Source organism: Anopheles cruzii, chromosome 3, assembly GCF_943734635.1.
Source record: "Anopheles cruzii chromosome 3, idAnoCruzAS_RS32_06, whole genome shotgun sequence".
NCBI classification, from domain to species: Eukaryota; Metazoa; Arthropoda; class Insecta; order Diptera; family Culicidae; genus Anopheles; species Anopheles cruzii.
The window spans coordinates 34962274-34987611 of NC_069145.1; the positions used below are offsets into that span (position 1 = coordinate 34962274).

The window sequence follows — 25338 nt, forward strand, 5'->3', positions numbered from 1 at the left end:
TACTTTTCGTTCAAATACGGTTTGCCGGTGTCCGGTTTACGAGGAGTTCGCGGGCTTCCGTCGTCGTCCCGAAAAAAGGCATACAAGCTGACCGAAAATCCTAGTGCGTGCAGAATCTCGTGCTTAACGGTGGACAGCAATGTTTGCAGCTCCTGTGGCTTGGTGCTGATACTGTCCGGGCAGAGATTCGCGTGACCAGCGATTGGGCGGTCTAACGCGGCTTCCTGTTGACAGTGCGCGGCATACGCAACCGTTAGTCCCTTATGACAGCGTTCCGACTGCAGCGCAGATACGTAGAATATGAAATCGGCGTTTGAAATTCCTGGCCCGGCTGTCGTATTGGCATCTTCGTGACAATCTTGACCGGTCGAGTTGCACACACGGCACACCTGTAGGCGAGACGGAACGGACCAAGACCACGTCGATAATGTTATCCCATTCTCTTCGCCAGATGTTTGCCCACTTGGAGCCTACTTACGTCCAGGTGATCGGGAGGCACTTGCACCTCGCCACAGAGCGTCACGGGTTTGCAGGAGTCTATGCAGTAGGTCATGGAGTTTTTAACAAACACTTGGCTGCTCTCGCACTTTCGGTTCAGTCTTATGACCTCTTTCGTCTGACGCACCATCAGCGCTTGCTCCCAGAAACGGACGGCTTCCGGTAGAATCGTGTTCTGCATTAGAAAGCAACGCATCAGCGTCAGTAAAGGGAAGATGGGCTTACATTTTGTGGCTTACATTTATGAGGGAAAACTTATCCGTGTCCAGCCGATAGACGGATTCATCGTAGACAATTAATATTCGCAGAGCTTGGTTGACGCTACGTTTCCGTATCACGTGAAGTGGCTCCAGTTGTACCCCGTGAATGACCTGGAAGAAAGCATCGGGACAGTTAAAATATATCAATTGCATGATAAGCTTGAAGTTTCTCCTTCATCATCAAATAACGCCATATTTTGAAGAAATAGATAAAACATAATACAATTGATTTGATTAAGCAGAAAAATCATGTTTGTTTGCACACAACCAACCATTTTTCATCCTCCAAAAACGAACGCAGAGTATAGACTGTTTCATTATGTCTAAGCACGATTTCAAATGAACGCCAAAAATTCAAATTACAAGCAAACTTCATTTTTCTTTCTGTATTTAACGCTCTGTTATCTTACTTAACAGTACATTTTTACAAAATTACATTCCGGTTAACCGTATGCAAATGATCGAAGTTTGAAACGAACACTACGAATCAGCTTTTGCACAGACTGATTTGCAATCATTATGGACACTTTCTTCCAATCTTTGGCGAATATTTCAATGGTGTTGGTTGGCTTTACATGTTTTCTCAAGTATGCCTTGGTAAGTGCCCAAAAAGTTTCGATCGGTCTTGCCTGTGGACAATTTGACGGATTCATCTCCTTCGGAACGAACAGGACCCCTTTGGATTGGAACCAGGTAACGTATCCTTGGAGTAATGCACGGACTCTAAATCCGCCCAAAATAGTACCGGGTCTTTATGTTTTCGAATCATAGACAGTAGGCGTTGATTCAGACATTCGCGGATGTAAATTTCGGATTTCATCGTCTCTGTTGTCACGAACGGTTCGGAATGCATGCCACACTCGCAAATGGCTTGCCAAACCATTGCCTTTTTTCCGAGTTTTTCAGTAAAAATGGATGTATCTGCATCATGAGCATTCTGACGATCCAGAACAGTGTAATATTGAGGACCCGGAAGAGTTTTGTAGTCAAATTTGCAATAAGTTTCATCGTCCATGAAGACGCAAACTCGTTTGTCATGAATCAATTGATCATACAATTTACGGGCTCTTGATCTAACGGATGCAGCTTGTTTTGCACTCCGTTTCGCTTTTATCTGCTTCTTGTATGTCTTAAGACCTAATCTTACTTTGGCACGATGGACGGTACTCGCAGTTGATTCCACCTTTTTAGGCACATCTCGGACGAAGGCACTTTTCTTGCTGGCGTAAACACGCATGACTTTTTGGTCCAAATTTTTATCCACAGGACCCGCTTTCCACCCAAATTTCATTTTATCCTGAAAGCTGCTTTCTTTTTTTAATTTCTTTATTGCTTTTCGAACCGCTCCAATGCTTATTTTTCCTGTTTTGCCAACTAACTAAGTGAAATGTTTGGAATAGTGCACCATTTGTGCAGAATCTGTTTTCCCTTTTCTGGAGAAATACTTCGCATTTTCACAAAAGTTCAAAAAACCTGTACGTATGATACACCGTTTTTTAAGTTAAAGTGTATACTAAAAGAATCTGTCGAGTTTGACACTTTAAACGTCATGTGGAGTGAGTAGTGATCTGTCAAAATCGTGCTTAGACATAATGAAACAGTCTATAGCACAGCGGCTAGAAATACTAGAAATAAATAAAACCGAAAGCTCCCAATTCGCAGACTTAGAGAAAAGAGGCGAGGCTTAATATTTACTCCCAAATGATCATGCGCTACTTTCCTTCTAAGATTAAACGTTAGATACGTTCACAGTGACAAACGATAATGGTGTTTCTATTTCGGCAACGGGCAACCAGCATTTCACAAATGCTGGGTCCATTCCATTCAAAAAGATATCGCATCAATCGACAAATAAACAACAGTCGTTCGTCGTTCAAGTTACCGATTTGATTCGGCAACCACGCGAACCTTGAGTTTATTTTTTTACACTGCATGTCGGAACTGTTTATGCTGCTTTTGGTTATTCGTGGTTATAAAAACTGAAACCGGTAACTTCAACGTTTTTAGGTCATTATCCAAGCTAGTTCAACTTTGTCTTTCTTATCTTTATCAAAGTAACGGTAGTGGCTGTCAATATTGTTGAATCTTACCTATGTAGGCCACCAAGAAAGTCTGTAGAGCAAAGCCAAAGAACTGATGTATTTTTAATTTACACTCATGCAGACGAACTGATTTCGAAGTTCTAAATCCAATTTAAATACTTATTGATTAATTTGATTATTTGATTAATTTTGTTCTGAATCGATACTACTTTTGGCGGAGTGTTAGCGGTGCACAATTTAATTATTTCATTTGTACAGCCCTCCCAAGTAATTCCTTTTACGGCCTCTTTTACAACCGAAATTAGGTCGTTTTTTTGCAACGCAAAACATATGGCTTTTGAGCAAGGCTGTGACCGACACAAAACGGAACCTTTGCTATTAGGTCACGATACTTGGTGGTCCCAGCACAGACAGCAGATATCGATCATCAGCCAGCATGGAACTGAACTGGCGGTGAATTAATCAACTTCCATCCAATTTCGACTATGGTTCGACGGTGGACAGATGTTCGTCGACTAGTCGAGAGTTACGATTGGAATTGGGATATTTTTCATACACTACTCATATAGCCTATATTGTTGATCGAATCTTTGCTTTACACCACAAGCATAGTATATTGTGTGCGAACATTTTTTTTATACTTGTAGTCCCTTAGTAACCAACAAAATCACAATACCTTCCTTTAGTACAACTCATTTCGTTCGAACAACGAAAGGTGTGATTAATTTCGGTAAACCACACCTGCAGATTGTCACGGTTTTGAGAGATAGGATGCATTACGTCAGTCACAGCTGAAGGATAACGATGGTAACGAGTACCGGTTTATTCGACACAGTTTTTGTGTTCGTATTGTTCAGGTTTACTCCTTCTATTTCTGTTCGACTGCTGGTCTGGCTTAATGATGTAATACATGCAGTTGCATGCTGCCTGGCCGCCATTGAATATTATACTGGCAAAAGAAGTCCAATTTTATAAATGTATATCAACATCACAAACCGGCCAAAAGGTGACAACAATAATTTCTTGTCCGTACTCCAAAATAGGATAACCAACTGTTTAAAATGTGGTTAAACTGGTTGCATTGAATAGCCACCATTTCGCCGTCAATTAACGCCTCGTAAACAGCGCCGAAAGCCGACACATAACGACGTTCGTGGAAATGAATAATTTTCAATCGCTGGCGGAAGCGGTTGATAGCAACGAAAAAAGCCCAAAAACTTCCGATTACGAAAGCGCTGATAGCGAAAGTGCAACATTGACGTTTGATGCTGGCTGGCATCGACCGTTCCACGTGGTGGGTTACGAACGCATTGAAGCCTCTCCATTTTCGAAGTAAAGTAAAGTAAAAAGCGGCTTTTCAACAGTTTTACCTTCTTTCCCAGCTCCTGCCGATGGTGATCGATGGTGCAATTGAAGTGGAAAAAGGTAAATTATCATTACCGAACCACACGCGTGGAGCAGGAAGTGATAAGAAATCAATTTCATCTGACTCACAATGCCCGGTGTGCAGCTTCATTGCTTTTTATATTACAGATTGGCGGTCTGGCCCCGCTAGCACCGTACGATGAGTGAAAGTTGTTTCCAACACTTTTCTATTGCAGACAGCAAAGATCGGCCGCCGTTGTTTTTTGTTAACTCCATGTTAATATGCTTCAGCGATTTCTCGAACTTGACCGTCACAGCACAGAGACATCCGTGTTCATGACGGAACGCGTAAGCAAAACTGTGACGGTTACTGGAGCATAGTACGCCAGCGAGCCACCGACACCGATTTCATGGTCAACCGTCTACCGGAGTATCTAGCAAGATCCTTTCCCGGCTTTTGGCCACCGTCGAAACCTATTTAAAAACTCCGTTCTTTAAATATTCCACCTTTAACTTTCACACAACGGAGTTTTTAACCGAGCGTGACCGAAACTGAGCTACATTTTCCCCGAATAAAAGAACGCCAATTCTTCCGTTAACAAAGCGCGGGGCCCCCAACGGCTCGAGACCGACTCCTGGTTAGTTCGTTCGGATTCTGAACTCCGCGTCCGGCCGCGGCCATGTGAATGTTCGGTGCCACGCGCTCCACGCGGACTTGCCAGCTCAATCGGTTTATGCATTGCATGTCGTTGCAGAGCGCAAAACGAAAAGTACAGAACAAAGTCCGAGTGCCATGCCAGAGCTATTGGAACGGTTTTGGATTAGGATTGGCGCCTGTGGAACAATCTCAACTATGTTTGCCATTGTTTTTACCTTGGCCGCTATTAGCACCGATCACAAGAGGGATCACAAAGGTACGCGCCTGGAGTTGCTTCGGGAGTAGTGAGACACAGATGAGAGATGAATGGGTTTTTATGTACATTAAATTAGCTCATGCCCGGTTATTGATTGAACAGACCAGTCTCGCATAAAAAGCGACGCTGTTTTTGCAGCGCCTACCATGAAGCGAGCACAAATAAGTGATTCTTTGCTCAATGAGATGGCGCTGGCGCTATCAGACTCAATCAATCGATCCTTCTCAGTAGGGTTGCGAGTGAAAAACGTGCACGTAACGGTCGCGGGGCGAATAATGAACAGCATTTCATGAAAAACTGAATGCGACCAGCTCCCGCCGACGACGAACGAGGAACATTAATTAAACCATAAATGCTTGCGCCTCCTCCTCAATGCCATGTGTCTCCGATGATGCCGGTTTTATGATCCTTTCTAGACAACGCACCGGAGTCTATTTTCCTCTTTTCTCGTGACGCCAGTGCTAAGGTAACAGAAAAGACAGACGCAGTGACTGGACAAACAGCATGAGAAAGTAGTCACACTGTGTGTGAGGCCATAAAATAATAAGCGATGCTGTGGCATCATTAGCAGCGGCTCGAATAGGTATCGCGCCGCTGTGAGATGCCTTCCATAATCACCCTTTCAGTATCGAACAACGCTAAACGGAACCGATGTTGGTCGTTGTTAATAAAACAAATTCACCACCAGTTGCCGGGTTGGCTTCCTGCGCCGAGGCGCTTGTAATTCAACTGTCACCATGTTGGCCAGTTGATATCGTTTGCCGTTCACTACTGCTCAACCCGGCCCAGGACCCGGCAGACCACTATCGGGGAACAATGAGGAAGTGTGTTTGAAAAGGAAGCGGGCGGCCAAAGAAGGGCTCGACCCATTGCTGGAAGTGGCACTGGGAACCACTCGGCTGTACTAGAAGGGGCAGCTCACCGGCTGATCATCACCTAACAACCGCGCGTTCGTTGTCATGACCACCGAAGATGCTTAATGATGTAACGCCAAGTTAGAGAGGCCTGGGCCTGGGCGACAGATTGCATGCCCGTAACCTACTGATGGTTCCGCGAAATTGCAGCCCGATGCGGTGGTGCCCGGTGCGCAACCCTCCACAGGGGCCAAAGGTGACTTGAGCATGGGAAATGGCCACGGAGACCGCGAGAAATCCCGCAAAACCTGCGCCGATGCAAATGAACCGCACGCGAGCTGTGCTGATAGGCCAGGCCAGCAGGGTTTCTGGTGAAGCAAGCAAACATCGCCCCGCCGGAGGCATGCACTTTTTTCGGGCTTTGCTTCAGTTTTTTCTCCACCACCGCAAGACCGCACGACCGGGCCCTGCCTGCGCCACGGCACCGCTCGAAGGCAGCGAAGGAACGGAAACACGAACTGCGGGCCATCAGAGGCGGCTATGGTGGCGGGTTGGCTGTAAACTGTCAGGCGGCTGTCATTGTTTCCCCGCCGCAAACCGCTCCGGCTCGCGGGGCTCCATTGTGACCGACATTCGGTTATGTCATGGCGTGACTTTTCCACGGGCACCAGCCTCAAGATGGTCGCGGAGCTGCGCCCGTGGAACGAACCTTTGGTCCGTTGGCGTTCCGTTGAAAGTTGGCCACGGCTCACTTACAGGCGTACGGTGACGGGATGGATCGATCTCTCGGGTCAATCAGTGTGTCAATATTTGGTGGTGTGAAAGGGGCCCAAGGCGCATATGGCACCCGCCGTCGTTGGACAAATGCCGGTTGTGTGTGCGGTTTTCCAATATTGGGCCATGTTATTTACGTACGTCCACCAATAAATAAGTGCAACCCAACTACTGTGCACTGTCCGGTCCTGTTGTTGAGGTTCTTCTACTTAATTGTGCGTCAAATCGTTCATTGTTTAGTTCGAACATCGGCATCGAATATCTAAAAAAAAGTCGTCGGCAGTCGGACGATTCGACATTTGGCTGAATTTTGATTTTTCCGGGATCGGCTGGTTGGTAACATTTCGAAGGTCTAGAAGAAATTTATTGCAAATATTTCCAATATTTCCAGAAATATTGCATTTTTCCGTCTTCAATTTATTACAATAATAATGTAATGGTATTTCGCAGTATAATAATAAATGAAGCTAATTCTAGAGCACCGAAAGCCATACTTTGGAGAACGTCGGAACAGTGTTTCTGTGTCACAAACATGAGATGGTCATCGGTATTCATTTGCATAATCTCGAGACGCCTAACACAGACCCAGCTCGGAACACGGTTTTCTACACGCCAAACTTAATAGAACCCGTTTATAAAATGCTGATCAGCTCGATGAACCACCTCGCGTAGTCTCGAGGAAACTTTCCTCGCGCCGAGGGCTCGCGCGCAACCATCATCTGGTGTCAGTTTCGCTCTTATGGCTCGCGACCACAATAATTTCTCCCGCGAACTAATTGAGAAAGCTGATAAAAGTGAAAATGAAAACCAATGTAGGTGAGATGGTCGGCAGCACCCCCGGTAGTAGCCACGGGCCACCAGCGAGATCAGCGAAAGTGAAATACCATGTTGTTATGCTGTTACGGGTTGTACTGGACTCGTTCACAGCTGATAGCGGTAGCCGGACTGATACATCACAAGCACCGGGCATGTTCCGCGCACTTCTACAGGAAAAGGGCGCAAATTCAGTGGTTGACGAACGGAGGTGTCGTCGTTATCTCCCAACACCCATCACCCGTACTGATCGAACTTATTTGTTGCGTGGGACGGCGACACTTAATGGATGTTGTTTAGTTTATTTGAAACTGGCCCTAGTTGGAGACAAGGAGCAGAAAGTGCTGAAACAGGTTCCCGACCGTCACAAAAGTCCAACAGTAGCCAACATCTTTACCGAACGAGAACCGATAAACGCCCGTGCTCTCCTCTGGGCTGGGATTCAAATAGTGGCGTGTCCTTAATTCTCTCGGCATCATAATCTCTTAGGCCACCACACGGAACAGTTGGCGGTAAACTCACAATAGTCGTCGCCCACTGCTTTTTGCGGTTTTGCACTTTCCCGGGGCCGCGCGCGTAAAAACGACCACGGTCTGTTCCGTTCCGCGCAGTGCTGGTCGTGTGCTTCCGTCACCCAAGGATCGAAACACCAGGGAAGCAGCCGGCTATCGAAGGTGCCAAGATACCTCGATGGTGGTGCCCAGCGATGGCGCGCCGCCGCGTAGAAAGTTGCGAACCGTTTCTCTATTGGTTTTTGGTCTTAATTTTTGAATTATTAATTCAACCGGAATGAGATTAGAGTTTGCGGTTTTCGTGCCATTCCGATATGCTGGAGCCGAGGGTGTGCAACGTGTGGGCGCGAGATGATGATGGCTGCGAAAGTTGATTTTGGCTTGCGCTGCGCTTGGCTAAGTTTTGAGGGTGCTGTGGTGGTGCTGCTGCGCTTTCCTGCGGTTGAATTGGTCCATTCGTTTGTTTTCCGGGCTTCGAGACCCACCGAAACGGAGTCGTTTCGGTGGGATGCAAAAGACTTTTTGGGCAGTGTGCAAGCCAGCGAACGGAACGAAAAGGTTAGCAAGCTCTGAAGCCGATTCGTTCCCTGAGACATCGTCGGTACTACTCCGTTGGTAGTAATGAAAATATTCAAATAAGTCACCAACCGAAGGCTGTGATGTTTGAGTAAATAATAGTGACAGAAAGGCACCCGGCACTTCGGGGAGTGCCTAGGCAATATGTACAGTATCAATTTTATTCCAAAATCATCAGAAGGCAGACAATTAGTAGTATCTTTTATTATCTCTTCCCAAGAATAGCATTGCCTGCAGGATTTTGTCGGGAAGGCGAACGATTGGGGCGACACATTTTCAGTCGTGAGTTGCAAAATCAATAGAAACATTTGAATCTTTTTTTTTATTATTTGAAGTTCAGCGCTTAAAGTTATCTTTAAACTATATCAAACATCGCCGAACAATAACCAAATGATAATTTAAAAAAATCTTTTATTAAACCAAGCAACGAGCACTACTTTGAAACAAAGACAGATCCCAGCAAGAAGCTGCGATTCTACGATGGAAATAATCAAACAAAAACACAACTTTTAATACGAAAAGAAAAGCGCAATTTATTTAAACAATCGACACACTCGCCAAGCTCGGTCGGAAAGGTCGGCTGTGGGTTGAGAACAGTTAAACACTTTTTTCCGCTTTCGGAAACAAAGAGAAAGCGCTTGCTCTGGCGCGGTTTTGATTGATTTTTTCAACCCCCCGACGATTTGGACCTTATTAGAGGGGTGCTCAGCGACCACCACGTGGATGATCGTTGCGCAAGTACCCAATAAACCCGCCCGCTCGGGAGTCCGATACGCAAGAAAACGAACACACCGACGTATTGACGTATAACATCGTTCATCTTCATCATCGAAACGTGCCGTGCTTCGCCGGCCATGGACCATATGTGGGGTGCTCCCTCAAGTATGATTTACACCCTTCAGTTTATCTTGTCACTTACTACAACCTACTGCAGCTCGCTGTAAGTAGTGTTTCCGGTTTGATGCCATGATGTGTCGGTTTTTGTTTGAATGCTCTCCCGTCTCACCGTCAATCGACCGTCGGGAAAGGTTGCGGGGTGGTTCAACGGGCAGCACCCTACGGACCCTACGGCTCTGCAGCCGCAGTTTCTGTGTCGAGCCGTGTCGGGTTGCGCGATAAACTCAAGTCCGGCAATTATCTGATTCATGCGCACCGCGCACCGGTGGTGCAGCTGCAAATCTCTGCGACAGACGTCGCATTTCTGGAGAGGTCGCCCAGAGATGCAACAATGTTTTGTGTCTCCTAGGCTGGCAGGCAAGACACCATAGTGCTGAACGGAATGTACGAATTTCGCATCATTATTAACTTAGGCACGAAAAGCGTCAAATAGACATCCCGTTTCCAACTACAAATCACTGTTCGTGGACAAACTACGGAAACGCAATGCAGACAGAGGGAAAAACTTTTACCCAAAGGCCGCAGCGAGGGGACCAGCCGGCCGGTGGCGTTTCACGCACGGCACAACCCGGGCACATGTTTGCACATAAATAATATTTACCGTACACAACAATTCCGTTCGCCGTCAGGCGCTACTCTGTGTACTCGTACTTCACTCGATCCACATGGGCGAGTTGCAAAAAAAACAGAAGCCACCGAGACGGATGAGTTTCTTTTTGGGGTACACATCTTCGCGACATCATTTCGAATGTGCGGCTTCTCCTCCGTCGACGTGGCGTGCTTTTCCGGCGTGTCTGACGTACTGGTGACGTGCGCCGTCCCATTGTTGGTACCGCGTCATGTTAATTTCTCACATCAATTGATCAGATCTTGACACGATGACACGGGGACTCGTTTTACGCATCTTATGATCTGTGATCGTTGGGGACTAAATGCCATTGCAGTACAAACCGTTCGAGATATTTGTTTACATAGTTTTGTCTGCGAGATAAACGTTATGATCCCGTCCTGTTTCCCGGTGGTCGACCTAATGAACTGATTATGCAAGCGAAAAAAAATCAAGACAAACCTCCAAACTTCACTTTCCGCACTTCGCACCGCAGACGTAATACTCCCAAGGTACTCACGCGTACTCGGGCGGGCATTGTGCGGCGCGCGCGTCTCTTGGAAGACACCCTCATTTCAGGCCGTCATTCTCCACAGTCACGCCATCGCACGACAACGTGTTGCCGGCCGTAGCGCCAAAAATGGGCCTCCGGAATGGGCCGCCGCGAGAGTGGAGAGGCTTTGGCATTGATCGCAGCGCCATCATCCCCATCAAAAGATGATGGCTTAATGATTGATTCTAAACTCCGATAATCCCCGCAATCCGCAATCATCGATCGCTGGCCATCATCGCCGCCGCGCGCAAGTTTGGAGGTTGCATAATTGCACGCCGCGCACACCGCCAGGGAACTCCGTTCCGATCGAATCAAATCAAACAATCGCGCGTTTGGCAAGCCGCCCGTCACATCGCGGCCATAAGACGGGGAACGGGTCCACGAAGTATCACCACCACCGCCGCCGCGGTGGGGCCGAAGGTTAGCGTCATGGATCCGGTCCGGATGGTTTGTGAGTTACCAAACATCGGCAGACGCTAACTACCGGCGACGCCAGTCCTGATTCGTTGGACAATTTCAGGCGATCGGTCGATCGCAAATCGTTCGCCAGATCGTTAATGACAGCCGGTTGGGGTGTACAAAGAACTTCCTCTCGGTGCACACTTTGCCGTCCTCCGTCCCAGTGAGAAGAACTGCGAGACCGTCTGCGCAATTATTCGCGAGTATTTACAGTATACTCAATTCACTCAGTTCATAGGTCGGCCAATATGCAGTCACGAACTATCTGAAAGTGTTCAGAAACATTTCATTGGGGTTCAAGAATTTAGTTTTCTTTCTTGCAAGGCGACCTTAGGCTGGCACTTATTATTGAAGTGGGCAAGGCAGGTTTTTTCGTTTGTTAATTTATAATTAAGAAATTGAGAAAAATTTCTACCGAAGGAGAGTTATTCTGAAGCAGTTGGAGGCCACTGGAGCTGCTCTGTCCGTTCTTCTAATACGGCTCTGTCCAGTCTAATAATAAACAAACAGAATAGTTCCAACACGACGTACCAATCTAATCCAATCCAACCAACAGACCGTATCGTGACGTGGACTTGTGCTCGGATAGTTCCCTGAAGATACTGGTTCTTCCAACACTATCACGGATTAGGTTGGCACTCTTCCAAAAGAATTTTTAGAATGTGATTTTCAACCAGCAACTACTCGAAAAAAATGCTCCTAATGTGATTTTCTGGTCCATAAAACATTTTAATTATAAACATTTTAATTTATAAACATTTCAGATAAAGTAACAACAACTATCCTGATTGTCAAAACTATAGTGGAAAAACTCACTGAAGTATGGACTGAAATAGTTCAATAACCAAGATGAGCTCAATGATTAAAGCATTGCGATAGCGTCGTAGGTTCTTCTTTCGTAGGGTCATCTTTCGAAACGAGATAAACACACAAATGTGCCAAGATGCTAATTGCTTGTCATGAACCCACGTAAAACACCAACCAACTCCATCTTGCCCACGTTCGTTCCCACCGATAAGGACAATCACGTTTCTTGGTAGGAGATGTTCTACGGAAAGAAGTATGCCGATGGACCATGGAGAAGTAGAGAGATCGTGACATCACTAGGCCCCTGTGAAGCTTCAAGGATGGGTACTATTTGTGTTTTCACCCCGCGATGCACGATTGACACACTTCGACATGCATACCTCAGCACCGATATTCTGCAATAGGTCGAACGATATGCTTAACCACCCGGCCAACCTACGAAGTACCACGTGTAGTTTCGACCTCACGTACCAGGGTCCGATGTTGTCTTGAAGTGACACTACGGTCCGGCGGCATCATGTTTTATGATAATGACCACGACCGCACACACCGGGGCCCGTACTTGCGAAATGTCTTCCAATCGATCATCGTCCGAACCCACCACCGACGGGTGACTACCGATAAGTGATGCGTTCAGTAAACGTGCTGGGAGTTCAGTCAGTTAATCACCCTCAAGTCCGCCCGTAACTCTACTGTGGCTTGTTACTGGGCGTTAAGTGGCCAAAGGGTTGTGCGCTCAAATCCGCATAAACCACGACTGATGTCGCGGAGAGTGAAAGGAACTGCGCGATCAGGACCCAGGAGAAAACGCACACTTTCCATCTGGTGAGTGCACCAAAAGGGTTCCCTATCGGTGTGCGATTTTGCATAGTGATCTCGCGAGTCAGCGGGCGCGCTGCACCAATCGCCATCGATCGTCCAGGAGGCGCCCCTGGTACGGCTGAAGGGAATGAAGACATTGGCCACGGGTCCACCAAAAGCGCTGTAAGTTTTGCATTTTTGCATATTGCCTTTTTCAGCGCCTCTACCTCGGAAAGACGAGTCTCGGGCGCTAACCGGTTTGTGCAAAATAGAAAACATATACTGTTCCGGTCGGCTCCGCAAGTGCTAGTGAAGATCGTTGCCGTTGTGCGAATAATATCGCTATTAGCAGGCCTTGCCTAGCCTCGCACCACATTAGTCGTGGTCGGTTTATATTTGGATGGCGTAAAACGGAAAGAAAGTTTTCGATTAACATAGCGCCCAGCGCAAGTAAAGGATCCCCACATCCACCGAGGGTCCGCACAATGGCCCACAAATTGAAGTGTTATGATTGGTCCCTATTGGTTATGCGCTGGCGGTATATGGGCCAATATGATTTTCTTCGGGGTATAGATATTAAGTTTTACTGTATAAAATATTAGTTCCCCTCTGTTTATTGCGGATAGATTAAATTTCAAGGATGGTAATTAATTTCCAAATCATTCGAAAACATGCTTTGACCAATGGCGAATTAAGGTATAGATGGAGCTTACGCTAAGCAGTTGAGGATGGTTAAGGGTTTTAGGGTTTATCTGTCCGACCGGCCGACCACAAAATGATAAATATTTGGCATTGAAGGTGTTTAAAACTCAACCAAATCTAGTTCACCACGGTTACTGATCTATTTGATGTTAAAACTATCACAATTTTCTAACAAGCTATCAGTTGCTAAGGTCAGAATCAGAACCGTGGATACCTTGGATCGGTTTTATGCCACTTTACTGATGTTTCGTGGAAGGAAGTTTGACTTTAATTTAATTTTCGGGTTACTTCAGTGTATAAGTCTAGAAGTTACTTAACGTATAAGAAACATAAATTGCCACAAAATGTGCCACTATTTTAGTTCTTCAAAGGGCCATTCTTTCTCTCTGGCTCAAGCTCTTTCTCAAACAGAACAAATTTGGCTTAAATTTACAAAAGTTGAAGGGGAGATTGTCGAATTATTAAACAATTTCACAAGAATGATAGCCTAAAATAGCCAGTTTTTGAGCTTCCACTCTACAAAATGAAAGCAATATTGACTCAAATATGGTAGCCAGCGTTTTTCAGCCACTAAACCCCAAACCAAACAAAGAACCTAATGGTAATTACTTTAAAGAATTCGATCTTCTGGGTCCAATTTGTTCAGGCAATTTGTTTGTCAAATTAACTCATGCAACGTAACAGTGCCGTGATGTGCTGTCCCGTCACACACGCATGTGAATCGTGCACCGAATTGAGTTGACGGAGCTTCACAGGGATCGTTCGGTGTCAATTGGCCGTTGTTACGTAACCATTCCCCGAAATATACCCTGCTCTTTCTCTTTCTCCTCCTCAGCCATATCCCAATGTTGATGCTGAGCAAAACCGGATTCCTGATTCGTTCAGGGTGAGCCGTACTTTACTATCAAATCATTATCGAGCCGACGGTGACAACACACGCACGTGATGATGAACGACTCCAGGGAAGCCGCAGCCTTTTTCCCTGGGGTGTATATCGCCCCAAGGAACAAACAACCCTCACTTCGGCGCAACGCCACGTAACATTCGGGCGTTAGTCGTTTGCCTAATCAATGTAACATCAAGGTTAGTGGCGTCGGGTCCCTCTACACACACACACAGACTGCTGACTGCACAATCGGGAACACAACTGATCGAAGATTGGGTAACCTCTGGTTTCACATTTATCAACTTGCCAGACACGATGCAAATGTGTTGTAATTACGAGCACTACACGATCGTTGGGAGTCTACAATCGGCATTACCAAATCCCGAGGTCACCTCACGCTGTCTACTCAATATGCAGATATGACGATTCTCGCCCGCCCCGACTGCAGTCAGATGAGGTGAGGACTACTAAGTTGCAATCGGCGCCTACCGTCACCACTCGGTCATCATCAGGCTCCCCCCTCGGGGTTAGGCATTAGTATGCAAATCAGTTGCCCAAATGCCACACCCTGGCGACAGTGGGGAATGCAAGCATACTAATCTGTGTTATGCTGCACCCCAACGATGTAACGGCCGAACACTCTGGCTGCATCTAAATCAATCAAAAGTACCGTTGAAGCCCACTGTGCGCTGACGGCTTATTTCAATTACTCAATTCACCATCACACCCCGTCGCTGTCGGTTGCCGGCCCTACCCAACCGGGGACCGGAGTGACAACAACCTGCTACCGCTGGAAAGTTCTTCTTCCGAAAGGTCTCTCGAGCCGGTTACGTTCCCGTTGTTGACATTTTGCGCAATCTATCCCCAGCTCCCGGGCCGTGCTCGTGGTTCGTGAATTATCGCCAGTATCGCGGGACGGCGCTGCACAACCCGGTGACCACCCCGGTTAGGTAGCTAACATTTCGCTAAAACCCAACGACAAGCCAACAAAATGTCAGCCCGGTGCGGAAGTGGATGCGGTTGACCATTGGCCACGTTTTACGCCTCCTGTCCGAAGATCATTAACATCGCGATCGGTGGGTCGTTCGCGTTGGCTGACCTTGTCAATAAATTACGTTAAGAAACTGCCCACTTTCACCGAACGCGCACGGACGCAGAACGGCTGTGGATGCAGTTCAAAGACCGGCGGCTTCGTTCCGATGGGGCCCACATGCGGGACGAGGCGTGGCCATCGTTTATCTTTCTGCATTCAATTGCCTAAAGGTGAAATGGTTCGATCAGAGGTGCAATTAACGTGCGCGTTTAGGATAATTATAGTATTTATCCGGGCCAACGAGATGTCATGTTTCAAGACGTCCCAAGCGACGCAAATGTTGATCACGATGATGATCGGCTTACCGATGCGTCGCGAAATGCGGTGTACTCTCTCTTTTCAGGTGCACCTTCATGAAGGATAATTGACTTTTGGTGTCACAAGTTGGTACTGTGGGTTTACATTCCCTTCTATCGTTCTCTCACGTTCAAACATACACCAATTGTAGCAATGAACTCTGTCCTCCGATTTTTTTAGACGATCTTAACTACTTCATAAGCGGCAACGCTGGTGAATGTGACCCCATTCACTGTTCAACGTTGAGAACGGCACTTTGTTAAGACCGCGAGGCCTGCACTGGCGTTCACACAGATCCTCACATCTAAGCGTCTCCCGGTGCAGAGTGCATCTTCACAACCGAGCCACGTTACTGCACGTGGCTCGGTTGCGCCAATCGATTAGTTAGCGAAGCTTTATTGCCCGTGAGATAATAATGTGTAGCAGATGCGTTGCGCCGCCACCACTTACCGATGTGAAAAAGGGTGATGTAGAAATGCAGCAAAAATGTGCTGCAGCAGCACCAGCAGCTTCACCTCCAGAAGAAGCAATCAGCCGTCAACGGTTTGGATGACTCCTTTCAATGTAACGTGCGAGCATACGATCGCGTTGCAACATAGAACCCCGTAGGTCGAAAGGTGAGAAGCAAATTGCTGCGAAACCACCGCAGCGATCAGTCGTTTAGACCAGCAGAATATGCTTACGTTTGTCGAACTTTTCAATGGGCAACAACTGGTGGTGTTGATATACTTTGTATAAATGCTCAAACAAGGTATAGAAAAAGAATAAAAGACCAGAAATTTAAATCACGCTTCAAAATAAACTTAGTTAGACACTATCGATGTTCACAAAAGTTCAGTTCTTTTTAGTTTGGAACATTAAACTGAACTCAAGTCTTAGTCTACCTATCAATTTATCACGATCGCCCGAATATAATGGAACGCAACGTTATTCAATCTTGTAAAACTGTCACGTCTTTGTAATTGCTTCGCTCAAACGGCTTAAAAGATGGTGATGGACGATTTCCTTCCAATCCCACGAAACCCGCCGCAACAAAGAGACGTTTTAATACGTTTTTATGTTTGTTGCTATTGATTTTAATTCAAATAAGATCATTAAACTGTGAGCGTGACTGTGAGCATACCAACTCAATCTGGAGATCCAATTTTAATTCTAAAAGTTTTTTATTGGTTAGATGGTTTAAAGAATTTGATTCCGAATTGGAATTGATAGCCACGGGACACGACTACGTAAAGAAATTTTCATTATAGACCGGGCGAATCGACGTGTAGATTGTAGATTAATACCTTCGGATTAAGCCCATATGCCCAAGATTAAGACCATAAGCCTCGATTAAAACCGAGCTTTAAGCCTCATATGTCTCCCGATAAACCAGTCACAGGCAATCGAGCACTTGGTAGTCAATATTTAACGCCTTTAACTACAAATAAGACGCGAAGCGGAATCCGATTTATTGCAAAGATGCATGCAAAAAACCCTTTTTTTCCAATTTTAAAGACCAAGCGTATAAAAGCAGCCCTCACATGGTTTTACATTCTGTGGCGCAAAATAAAATTCAAAACCGATTTGTTAACCGCACCGTTTTAGCGGGCTGCTAAACGAGTTTCGGTGGTTCGACACAAAAAAGTGAGGGCCGACCAAGGCACAACCTTCCGTTGACCGTCAGTCGCGGGACGCGCGATCACAAAAAGCCAACACCTCTAATCTCATCCGAAATGCTTTCAGTCATCCGCCGGTAACCGGCCGGCCGGCCATGTGAAGGGAAACGAAAGTGGTTAACAGATTTTTTGTGGGTCCCTTCGACATTGAAACACTTTTCGCCCGACACGCGCGTAATATGCGCGCTTAATGCTGCTAATGAGTGGAGAGAATGCAGCAGCCGGGTGCACGGGTGGCATGCCCTATTAGCACATATCCAAACCCCAACAGCCGAGTGAGCATACAAAGCTTCCCCCCCGGTTGTTAGCGCACACGTGCGAGGGACAGTGCCGGTTGTGTACAACATCCGGCCCCAAAATGTAGAACATGGCCCGTGCGGGATGGTGCTAAGCCTGTGCGGCTGGCTCTTAACGGCACAGGTTTTGTTTTCCATCAATTTGATGTTCGTACCAAATTATTTAAATTTCCACATTGGATCGGCTGTGAAATCCGGCACATGCCGGCGCATATGTTGGCCTCGGTTGCAACAATTATTTCACGACACATCATTGAGCATTGTTTGGGGGCAAATAAAACGGCCAATTTCAGGCCAGTTTGCGTTGGGAACATTTTACGCAAATTTGTGCAACATCCGCGCTGGTGGTGAGTTCCTTTTTTGCCTGCATTACATAACGAGCCCCGATGGCCATTAGCCGCTGTGCTACCGATTGTCGTCGTTCCTAGCATGCACTCTACCTAACGTGAAGTAATTCCCTAGGAACTTTCTGAACCATTTACCAAGCCTACCGATAGACTTTCGTTTCGCAGATTGGCCGCGGCCACGTAGGGGAAGGTAGTGTAACTGGCCTTTGGACGAATAAATAAGCGACACGCAAAATCAAATTCGCGATGGCTTCATGTGGGAAGGTAAACCGCTCATTCGTCACGTGCTGCCGTCATCAGCGATGCGCGCCCCGCTCGATCGACAAGGGGCCATTGGCAATGTCTCGTAAGTAGTGATTGGGAGACAGTGCACGTGGAGCGCAACCGGTGTATTGATGGTTTTGGGTTAAGTGGATGCGCCACGAAGGCGCTATAAATCGACGAAAGGATCGCACGGTTGCGTTCGGGCGCGCGCATGCCCGTCACTTTCGCGAACCGCGTCAAAGGATCTCTGACAGTCACCGTGCGTTTGTTTCATGATGTGTTCCGTCGACCGTCGTAAGTTTCGATAAACTGTTTCTTATCCGTCACTCGTTATCGTTGTGCAACTCCATGTGCGTACGTATTGTTTCTCGATTTCTGTCGGTTCACGTGCTTAAGACGATGACTCGGTAGGCGTATGTAAATTTCGCCGAAACTCATTGAGACACAAGGAGAGCAACGCGTACGCCAACCCAGCCCACACTTTCTCTAGCAGAAGTCGATCGCAAGTATCGCTGGCCGAAGGAGAAAACGGGAATCTCAATTGAATCACGCGCGTGCCGGTGACTCATATCGTCTTGAAGGTCTGCAAAAGAGCACATTGTATGGGGTTGCTCATACGCAACTGATTATGTGAGCAGCAGGGCCCCATAATGCACAGGGGTTTTCCAGTACGTATTTTTAATCTCTTCGCTAGGCGTGCAATGAACAGCCCATCATCATTCGATAGAGTTCAAAAATGAGTAAACGGCTCCGTTAATCACACTCGGCACGGTCCGGTTGACGCGCAGCATAGGCGCATCGATTGTCCTAGCTTCCCGTTGACGTCGTCACGATCTGGCGGGAGGCGGGAATATGAAGAATGTTCACATACGGCGCCATCGCAAGATGCACGAGGTTGATTGGAATATTACGGCCATCATACGGCACAGTGGGGGCCATTGTCAGCGTTTCCTCATCGCGCGAGAAGGGAAGCATAAGGAACGTCAGTTTTTCCCACCCATTTAAACCCGTAAACGCGATCTCCCCGATGGACGGCAATAATGACGCCGATTCGTGGCGAATGCAAAACGATGCTGAACGCGCGATAGATCGATGAAGCAAAACGCGCGCCCCACTCGGGCACTCCCTTGGCAGAATTCCTTGGGCAGAGTACGATCAGGTCCACTGTCCGGGTTTTCAGGTCGCGGCGCGAAACATCATCATATTTACCTGTGCCGAAGAAAAGAAAGAATAAACGATTATTTCGGCATCATTAGTGTTTAAAAAGCGCGCATAGCCGTATCTGAAAGCATAAGGCTTTGCCAGATGGACCACAAGGTACTAATCTTGGTCCCTTACTATTTGTTTTATTGATATGAATAATCTTGGCTTTGTGTTGTGTCAAACGGTGTAAAATTAAAATCGCTGATACAAATCAGCTTAGCTCGAAATCTTAATTGCCCTTTACTTTGCACTATGAGGACATTATAAGAACAGCACTCAAAACTATCCGCTTTATGTTACGTTTATCAAGCGACCATCCCTGACCCTCTTGTTTTAAAGTCCTTGAAGGTTACAACGGTTCGACCTTGAGTTTTCTTCATCAGTTGGTTCTCCAAAGTCGTTGTGGGATTGACAGGTTCACCAAAGTCGTCATCACCAGAATAGGTTTACTAGATCGCAATAAAATACCTAACTAGGTGATCACTACTAGAGATTAAGGTCTTGAGCACAGAAGACAAGTTGGACAGGAGCTACTTGCGTTTAGAGTAAACTCCGTCGATTTACTCTCCATTCCTGTCATCAATTATACAACGACTTTTCTTAAGTAATTGAAATATGGACTTGCGTTATTGTTGGTCTAGCCCTAGTTATTCGAATGTGATCACTGTTGTAAACTAGGCCGAAGGTCAACCTAAATGCTTTTGTTGCTTGCTTTTGTTTCGAAAAAGAATCTAGTTACACGAATAAATGACACCGCATTGATCAACTGATCAGTCGGTGATCGTAACACCTTTACCGTAAACTCTCGTGAAAAAGAGAAAAAACACGGAAGACTGTACTAGATCATTCCTGTGCCAGAGCCCGTTAGCATCAATTAATCGTTAAGTATCTTTCAAAGCTATCTACGCCATCAGGCACACTTGGAGGACTTGGTTCGCTTCCACCTGGTTCGGTCAGCCCTACCCTGCCGACTGCTACCCTCTGCTGGTGTTAATTTATTGTTCCCAAAGCCACACTTGTCACATGATCCGCTGACGCGACTAGCCCCCGCGCGAGTCTCAGAAACTTCGGAGTTAGAAAAAAACGGAACGAAAGAAACGGTGCTCTTGCTTGGGAGGCGCAACAGATCATGTCCATCGAGAGCCGCCGGTACGTATGACCGTGCATAATAGACCAGACGGTGGCCTTGATTGGCCATTACACGGTCCGTTCTCTCTACTGGCTGAGAACGGGTTGCTCCGTCGGAGAACCTGCCCGAGCACCGAGCCCACCGCGCATTTATTAGCAGAATCAGCATCTGCACGACTCCCACCGAGAACATTACACCCCGTTCCCCGTTAGGACCCGGTTACTTTTGTGGCATCTAGTAGGCGCCCCGTTTTCCGTGTTACATTGCCTCAACGTTATTAAAGCGCACTTGCGATGATCCGTGGATGAGGTTTTGCATCCAAATATCTTACTTTAGCGCACCTCAAGGTGTCGAATGTGAGTCCGTCCTCTTCAAGAGCCTATCTTGCACTCGGCCGCTGCTACTGCTGCTTGAAAATCCATCGCTGTGTGTGGCTGTTTTTATTGGAGCCCACCGACAGCCTCCTAATGTCAAGTGCAACCATGGCTTGCTGCTCAAGGCGAAACTGCCATTCGCTGCCCGTCGAGTGAGTACTTAGCGGGTTTAATCACGTTCGCAGCTAATTCGCCACCGGTTATGGGCGCGAACCAATTCGATCGACTGTATGCTTCCAGACTGTATGCAAATTATAATTACTGAGCATTTCTGCTAAGGTGCCCTACAACAAGTGGACTGCAAAAAAGGATCACAGGAGATTGGAACCTAATCTGCAGGGCACGCAGAACCCTGGCCTGACATAACACTGCATCAGTGACTTTGTTTCGCCAACGTGCGGTCCGTAATTGCGCTCACGCGTTTTTGTGTCGATTGTTCTGTCGATGCAACAGTCACCGGTAACAGCCAATATCGTCACACGGCGACGGGAATCGATCGTAATTGCCCCAACCTTTCGTAAATCGGTGCAACTTCTTCAAAAGTCATGGTAAGTCGTTTTCGGGGTGCCTCTCGAGAGGTTTGGATTATCTGTTCCCACCGCACACAACTTTGTCGAGTTGAGCAGGCGCTGAACTTCCGCTGAAAGAAGAGGAAAAGGTTAATCACACACCATCGATCGGCTCCGGCACTCTAGTGCCTTCTTCCATCGTGGGGTTATTTACACAAAGTCACCCCCGAAGTACGTCAATCCGGCCACTCGCGAGCCGCATCGGATAACCGAAGATCTTTCAGCGATGCGCGGCGTTACTGAATGACGTTTCGATCACTGAACAAACTCTGCCAAGGCATCATCGCAGGCATCGGATGCAGTTTCCTGCATCGTCGACATAGCAGAGTAGGCCTTTGCCTGCGTAAGAAACGTTAGCAGACGAAGACCATGACGGCAAAGTCGTACCGCGTGCCATAAAGACGCGTGAAAGTGAATCCCAACCAAGGCGCGCTCGCTCAAGATGGACCTACTTTTCACCGTCGTACCAACCATCGTCGTCGTGCCGTGCGGCTAGACCAAAAATCAGGCCGATCTTGCGGAAAAAGGCAACAGCCGGCGTGCGCATCGGTACCTCCGCTAATGGCGGTCTTTCACTTTTGCACACATCTTCTAGTCCGATTTTCCATCATTGCTCCCGACGTGGGCCCAACGGTGGGCGCCATCGGAGCGTCGCTGGTTGGCGATTCACACGACAATACACCGTTTCGCGGTTCGTCGCCTACAAACTGCTGCTCTACCATCGCCGTTAAGGAGGCATCATTTTGTTGCCTCCTCTGCCGCGAGACGACGGACGGTGCGTCGCCGGTGACCGGTCCCGTCGGTCGTCGATTCGGAGTCGGGGGCTAATGGCGCATATTTGGTTAGGCCAACCAACCGACCGCGGCGGTCGTCAAGGATGATTGCGGACAGTGGAAACGCTTCCAATTTGATCACCAATCGAACGTACGCTTCGGTGCATTTAGACCCGCAGCTGTGGCCACCGCTTCCAACAGCCCGATGATTCTCGGCTTAGCAGCTGAACTGATGAATAGCGACGCAACAACATCCGTGAACACTAATCGATCGATCGCATGGACCGCGTCATCCACCAAGGTTTACGGGCCGAGTTCTGCCGCCTGCTGGGTCTGCTGCCGAATCCGAAAGTAGGTGCAAAAAGAAGTATAGCGGACTCTAGCGAGACCAACACTGCCGATGACGGATTTTTCACGGGCACACCCTATCGAGTGCCAACTGGGCTTGGTCGCTCGGTGGCGCGTTCGTTAACCTTTCATCTTTCGACAGGGCTGTCGGTTTGTTTTATGTTTTCACCCACCCGAACTAAGGACGACAACACTGATCTGAGCGCGAACAGCGCCATAGTCTCATACAACCGAATGCTCGCTCAGCGAAGGGAGTTTAAATGGAACGATGGATTACATTGTGGCTAAAGTTAAGGTACGTCTCAATCGCTAGTCACAATAGCGTGAATATTGTAGAACAACTTGCTTTCGTCCATTGAAACCTTTCTAGGAAAAAGGAGATGATTTTATTCATTTCAATATGGTTTAAAGATTTCCTAAAAGACCTTTAAAACGAGATTAAAGATCACAGAAGAATTCAAATTATTCCCTAACAGCGATAAAATTTTATTTACGGACGTCAGTTATGCATTAAATCGTTCATCGATGAACCCGTACGTCGAATACTTGAAAATTCGTCATCAGCCGCACGTGTTACGAACAGTTGCTAGTAAAACCCATCAACTCGATACCAAGCATGAACAGAAATTTGGCTGAAAACCGAGATCAACATATGTTATTAATAAGATAAATAGTAATGCGATTACATTATAAAGAGGAATGACTCGTCGACCCATCGGCTCAGCTCGAATTCGTGGAAATGTACTTCACTGTACTACAGGACAATCTGTTTAAAGCTTCAACTAGCTTCAATCACGTTCGATAAAGCTTCTGTTTTCAAAAATCTACTTACGGTGGAACGAAATATGCGGTTAGTTAAAAGTTAAAAGCACTGGATTTTGCGGTACTTGTTTTTGTGAACTGACCTTTTTAAGCAAGGCACAGCAGGAACCGTTCGTTGCGGTTACTCACGCGGGCACGGCTCCAATTCCTGGTGCCACTCCACAAGGGATCGGTTGCCCTAAATAAAACCTGTCAGGCAGCACCCCTTCAACCCCGGGGCTTGAACTAGCCAAAAATACTTCACAATGGTTGCGTCACTACGTGTGGGGAGTTGGTTCTGGTTTCATCTGCATATACGGCCGCGCATCTGGAAGCTTTGAAAGCTTTGAGAACCTATACGAACCACAACGAATTGTTTTCAAAGGTCGCATAAAAACGACCGAAACAATTTGATCATAATGATTTCTCCAAATTATATGCTCCAGTTTAGGAAGAAAAGGGAAACATTTTTGCGGTCGAGCCTGTGGAAAGGTTCCTTATTCCTTCGAAGGCGCGATCGAGGGCAACGTTTGAAATTTGCCAACCGTCTTACGCTGTAAGGCATAAGGGCGTGAGGCCGATGTCTGCCACCAGCCAACCGATCGTTGCAGTGCCACTGGCGGCATTTTTGTCGATCAATCGCCAGTTATGCTCGTGATCGTGAGCGCAAGTCACGCCCGACTAGAATCGGACCCCCGTGTTGCAGCACCGTGTTTGAGCGGATCTAAAAAGAAGGTTCTTTGTAGGCCTAGCGCCATATACTTCATCAACCGTGCACACTGTGAGAATAGATCATGGGACAAATGACACTGCACTGCAACGGGTCTGGCCAACAACGTGCCACAGACTTGGGGTTGTCTTCCTCAGCATAAATATTGTCCATTGAATTCATTGTTTCCTGTCAGATCGATTGTTCCCTACCGCTTGGCGACACGTGCCATCGGTGGTGTATCATTTTTAGATGCATTCGGTCCGTTGGCGTTCGATTCGGTTGGCAGTAAATGTTCCTGATGATCGACTGAGTCGTGTGTACCGTTATCGCATTGATCAGTTAGTGACTTCCTTTACCATCTACTCGGAGCGCAACTTGTTGCAAGTGGTTCCAAGGTGCGTATATTGGCCAGTAGGGCGGTCTCCATCGCTTCGGGCATCGCCTCGTGAACGAACGGTAGCGTGAAACGTGACCCTGAGCTTTAAGCCTCACCACATTGTAGCACTTCCGTGTCACGCGACGACAACGACCAGACCATAGCGCCCAGAGCAAACAATCGTTTGTCGTTGTCTTCGGCGTGAGAAATTTCCATTGAACACACAGAGTGTACGCACTGGGAAGCTACCTTTCGGCGGCGAGTAACTACGACCAGTTCTAGGGGGGCAAATGGAATTGTCGTGTACTATCAAGCCGCGTGGACTCGGTAGTAAATATTTATGTATGGTTTCCCAGCAATGAGAGAGCCACCGACGGTTTTCGACACAAAAATTTGCCCAACCCGTATCTGCGTAGAAGGTGGGCAGCTGGGGGCACTCATCGTGCGTGCGCACAACGAACCTTGTTCTAAGGGCCCGCGCGAGAATGTCCTCGAGCCTATCCGAGACACTGTCGCACCCCGTGAGCACTGTTCATTCATCATTCGACGCGCTCGTGGGTCGCAGCTAATGAGCATGGGAAAAGTGGCAACATTTTATTCAGTCTCGGTGCGCGGGCGGCAACAAACGGCGCAAAGGTTCCTACATTTAGCATGCCTTGTACAGCCAGCCAGCCAGCCAGTCCGTGGATTGTCAGCGAGTTCAACGATCGGAATACCCCTTCGATGTCTGTGAATCAAAAACCATCAATCATCATCAGGTTGTTGCCTTATCCTACGA

At 47.3% G+C, this 25338-nt stretch overlaps 1 protein-coding gene across 1 annotated transcript in view; it reads right to left on the reverse strand.

Annotated features, from left to right (window-relative positions):
• LOC128271940 (leishmanolysin-like peptidase) overlaps positions 1-25338 on the reverse strand; it is a 45377-nt gene that overhangs the window by 2400 nt on the left and 17639 nt on the right. The window contains exons 2-4 of the mRNA XM_053009631.1: positions 738-869; positions 479-673; positions 4-389 (exon numbers count right to left, since the gene is read on the reverse strand). Coding sequence (XP_052865591.1) covers positions 4-389; positions 479-673; positions 738-869 — 713 coding nt within the window. The remainder of the gene's footprint in view (positions 1-3; positions 390-478; positions 674-737; positions 870-25338) is intronic.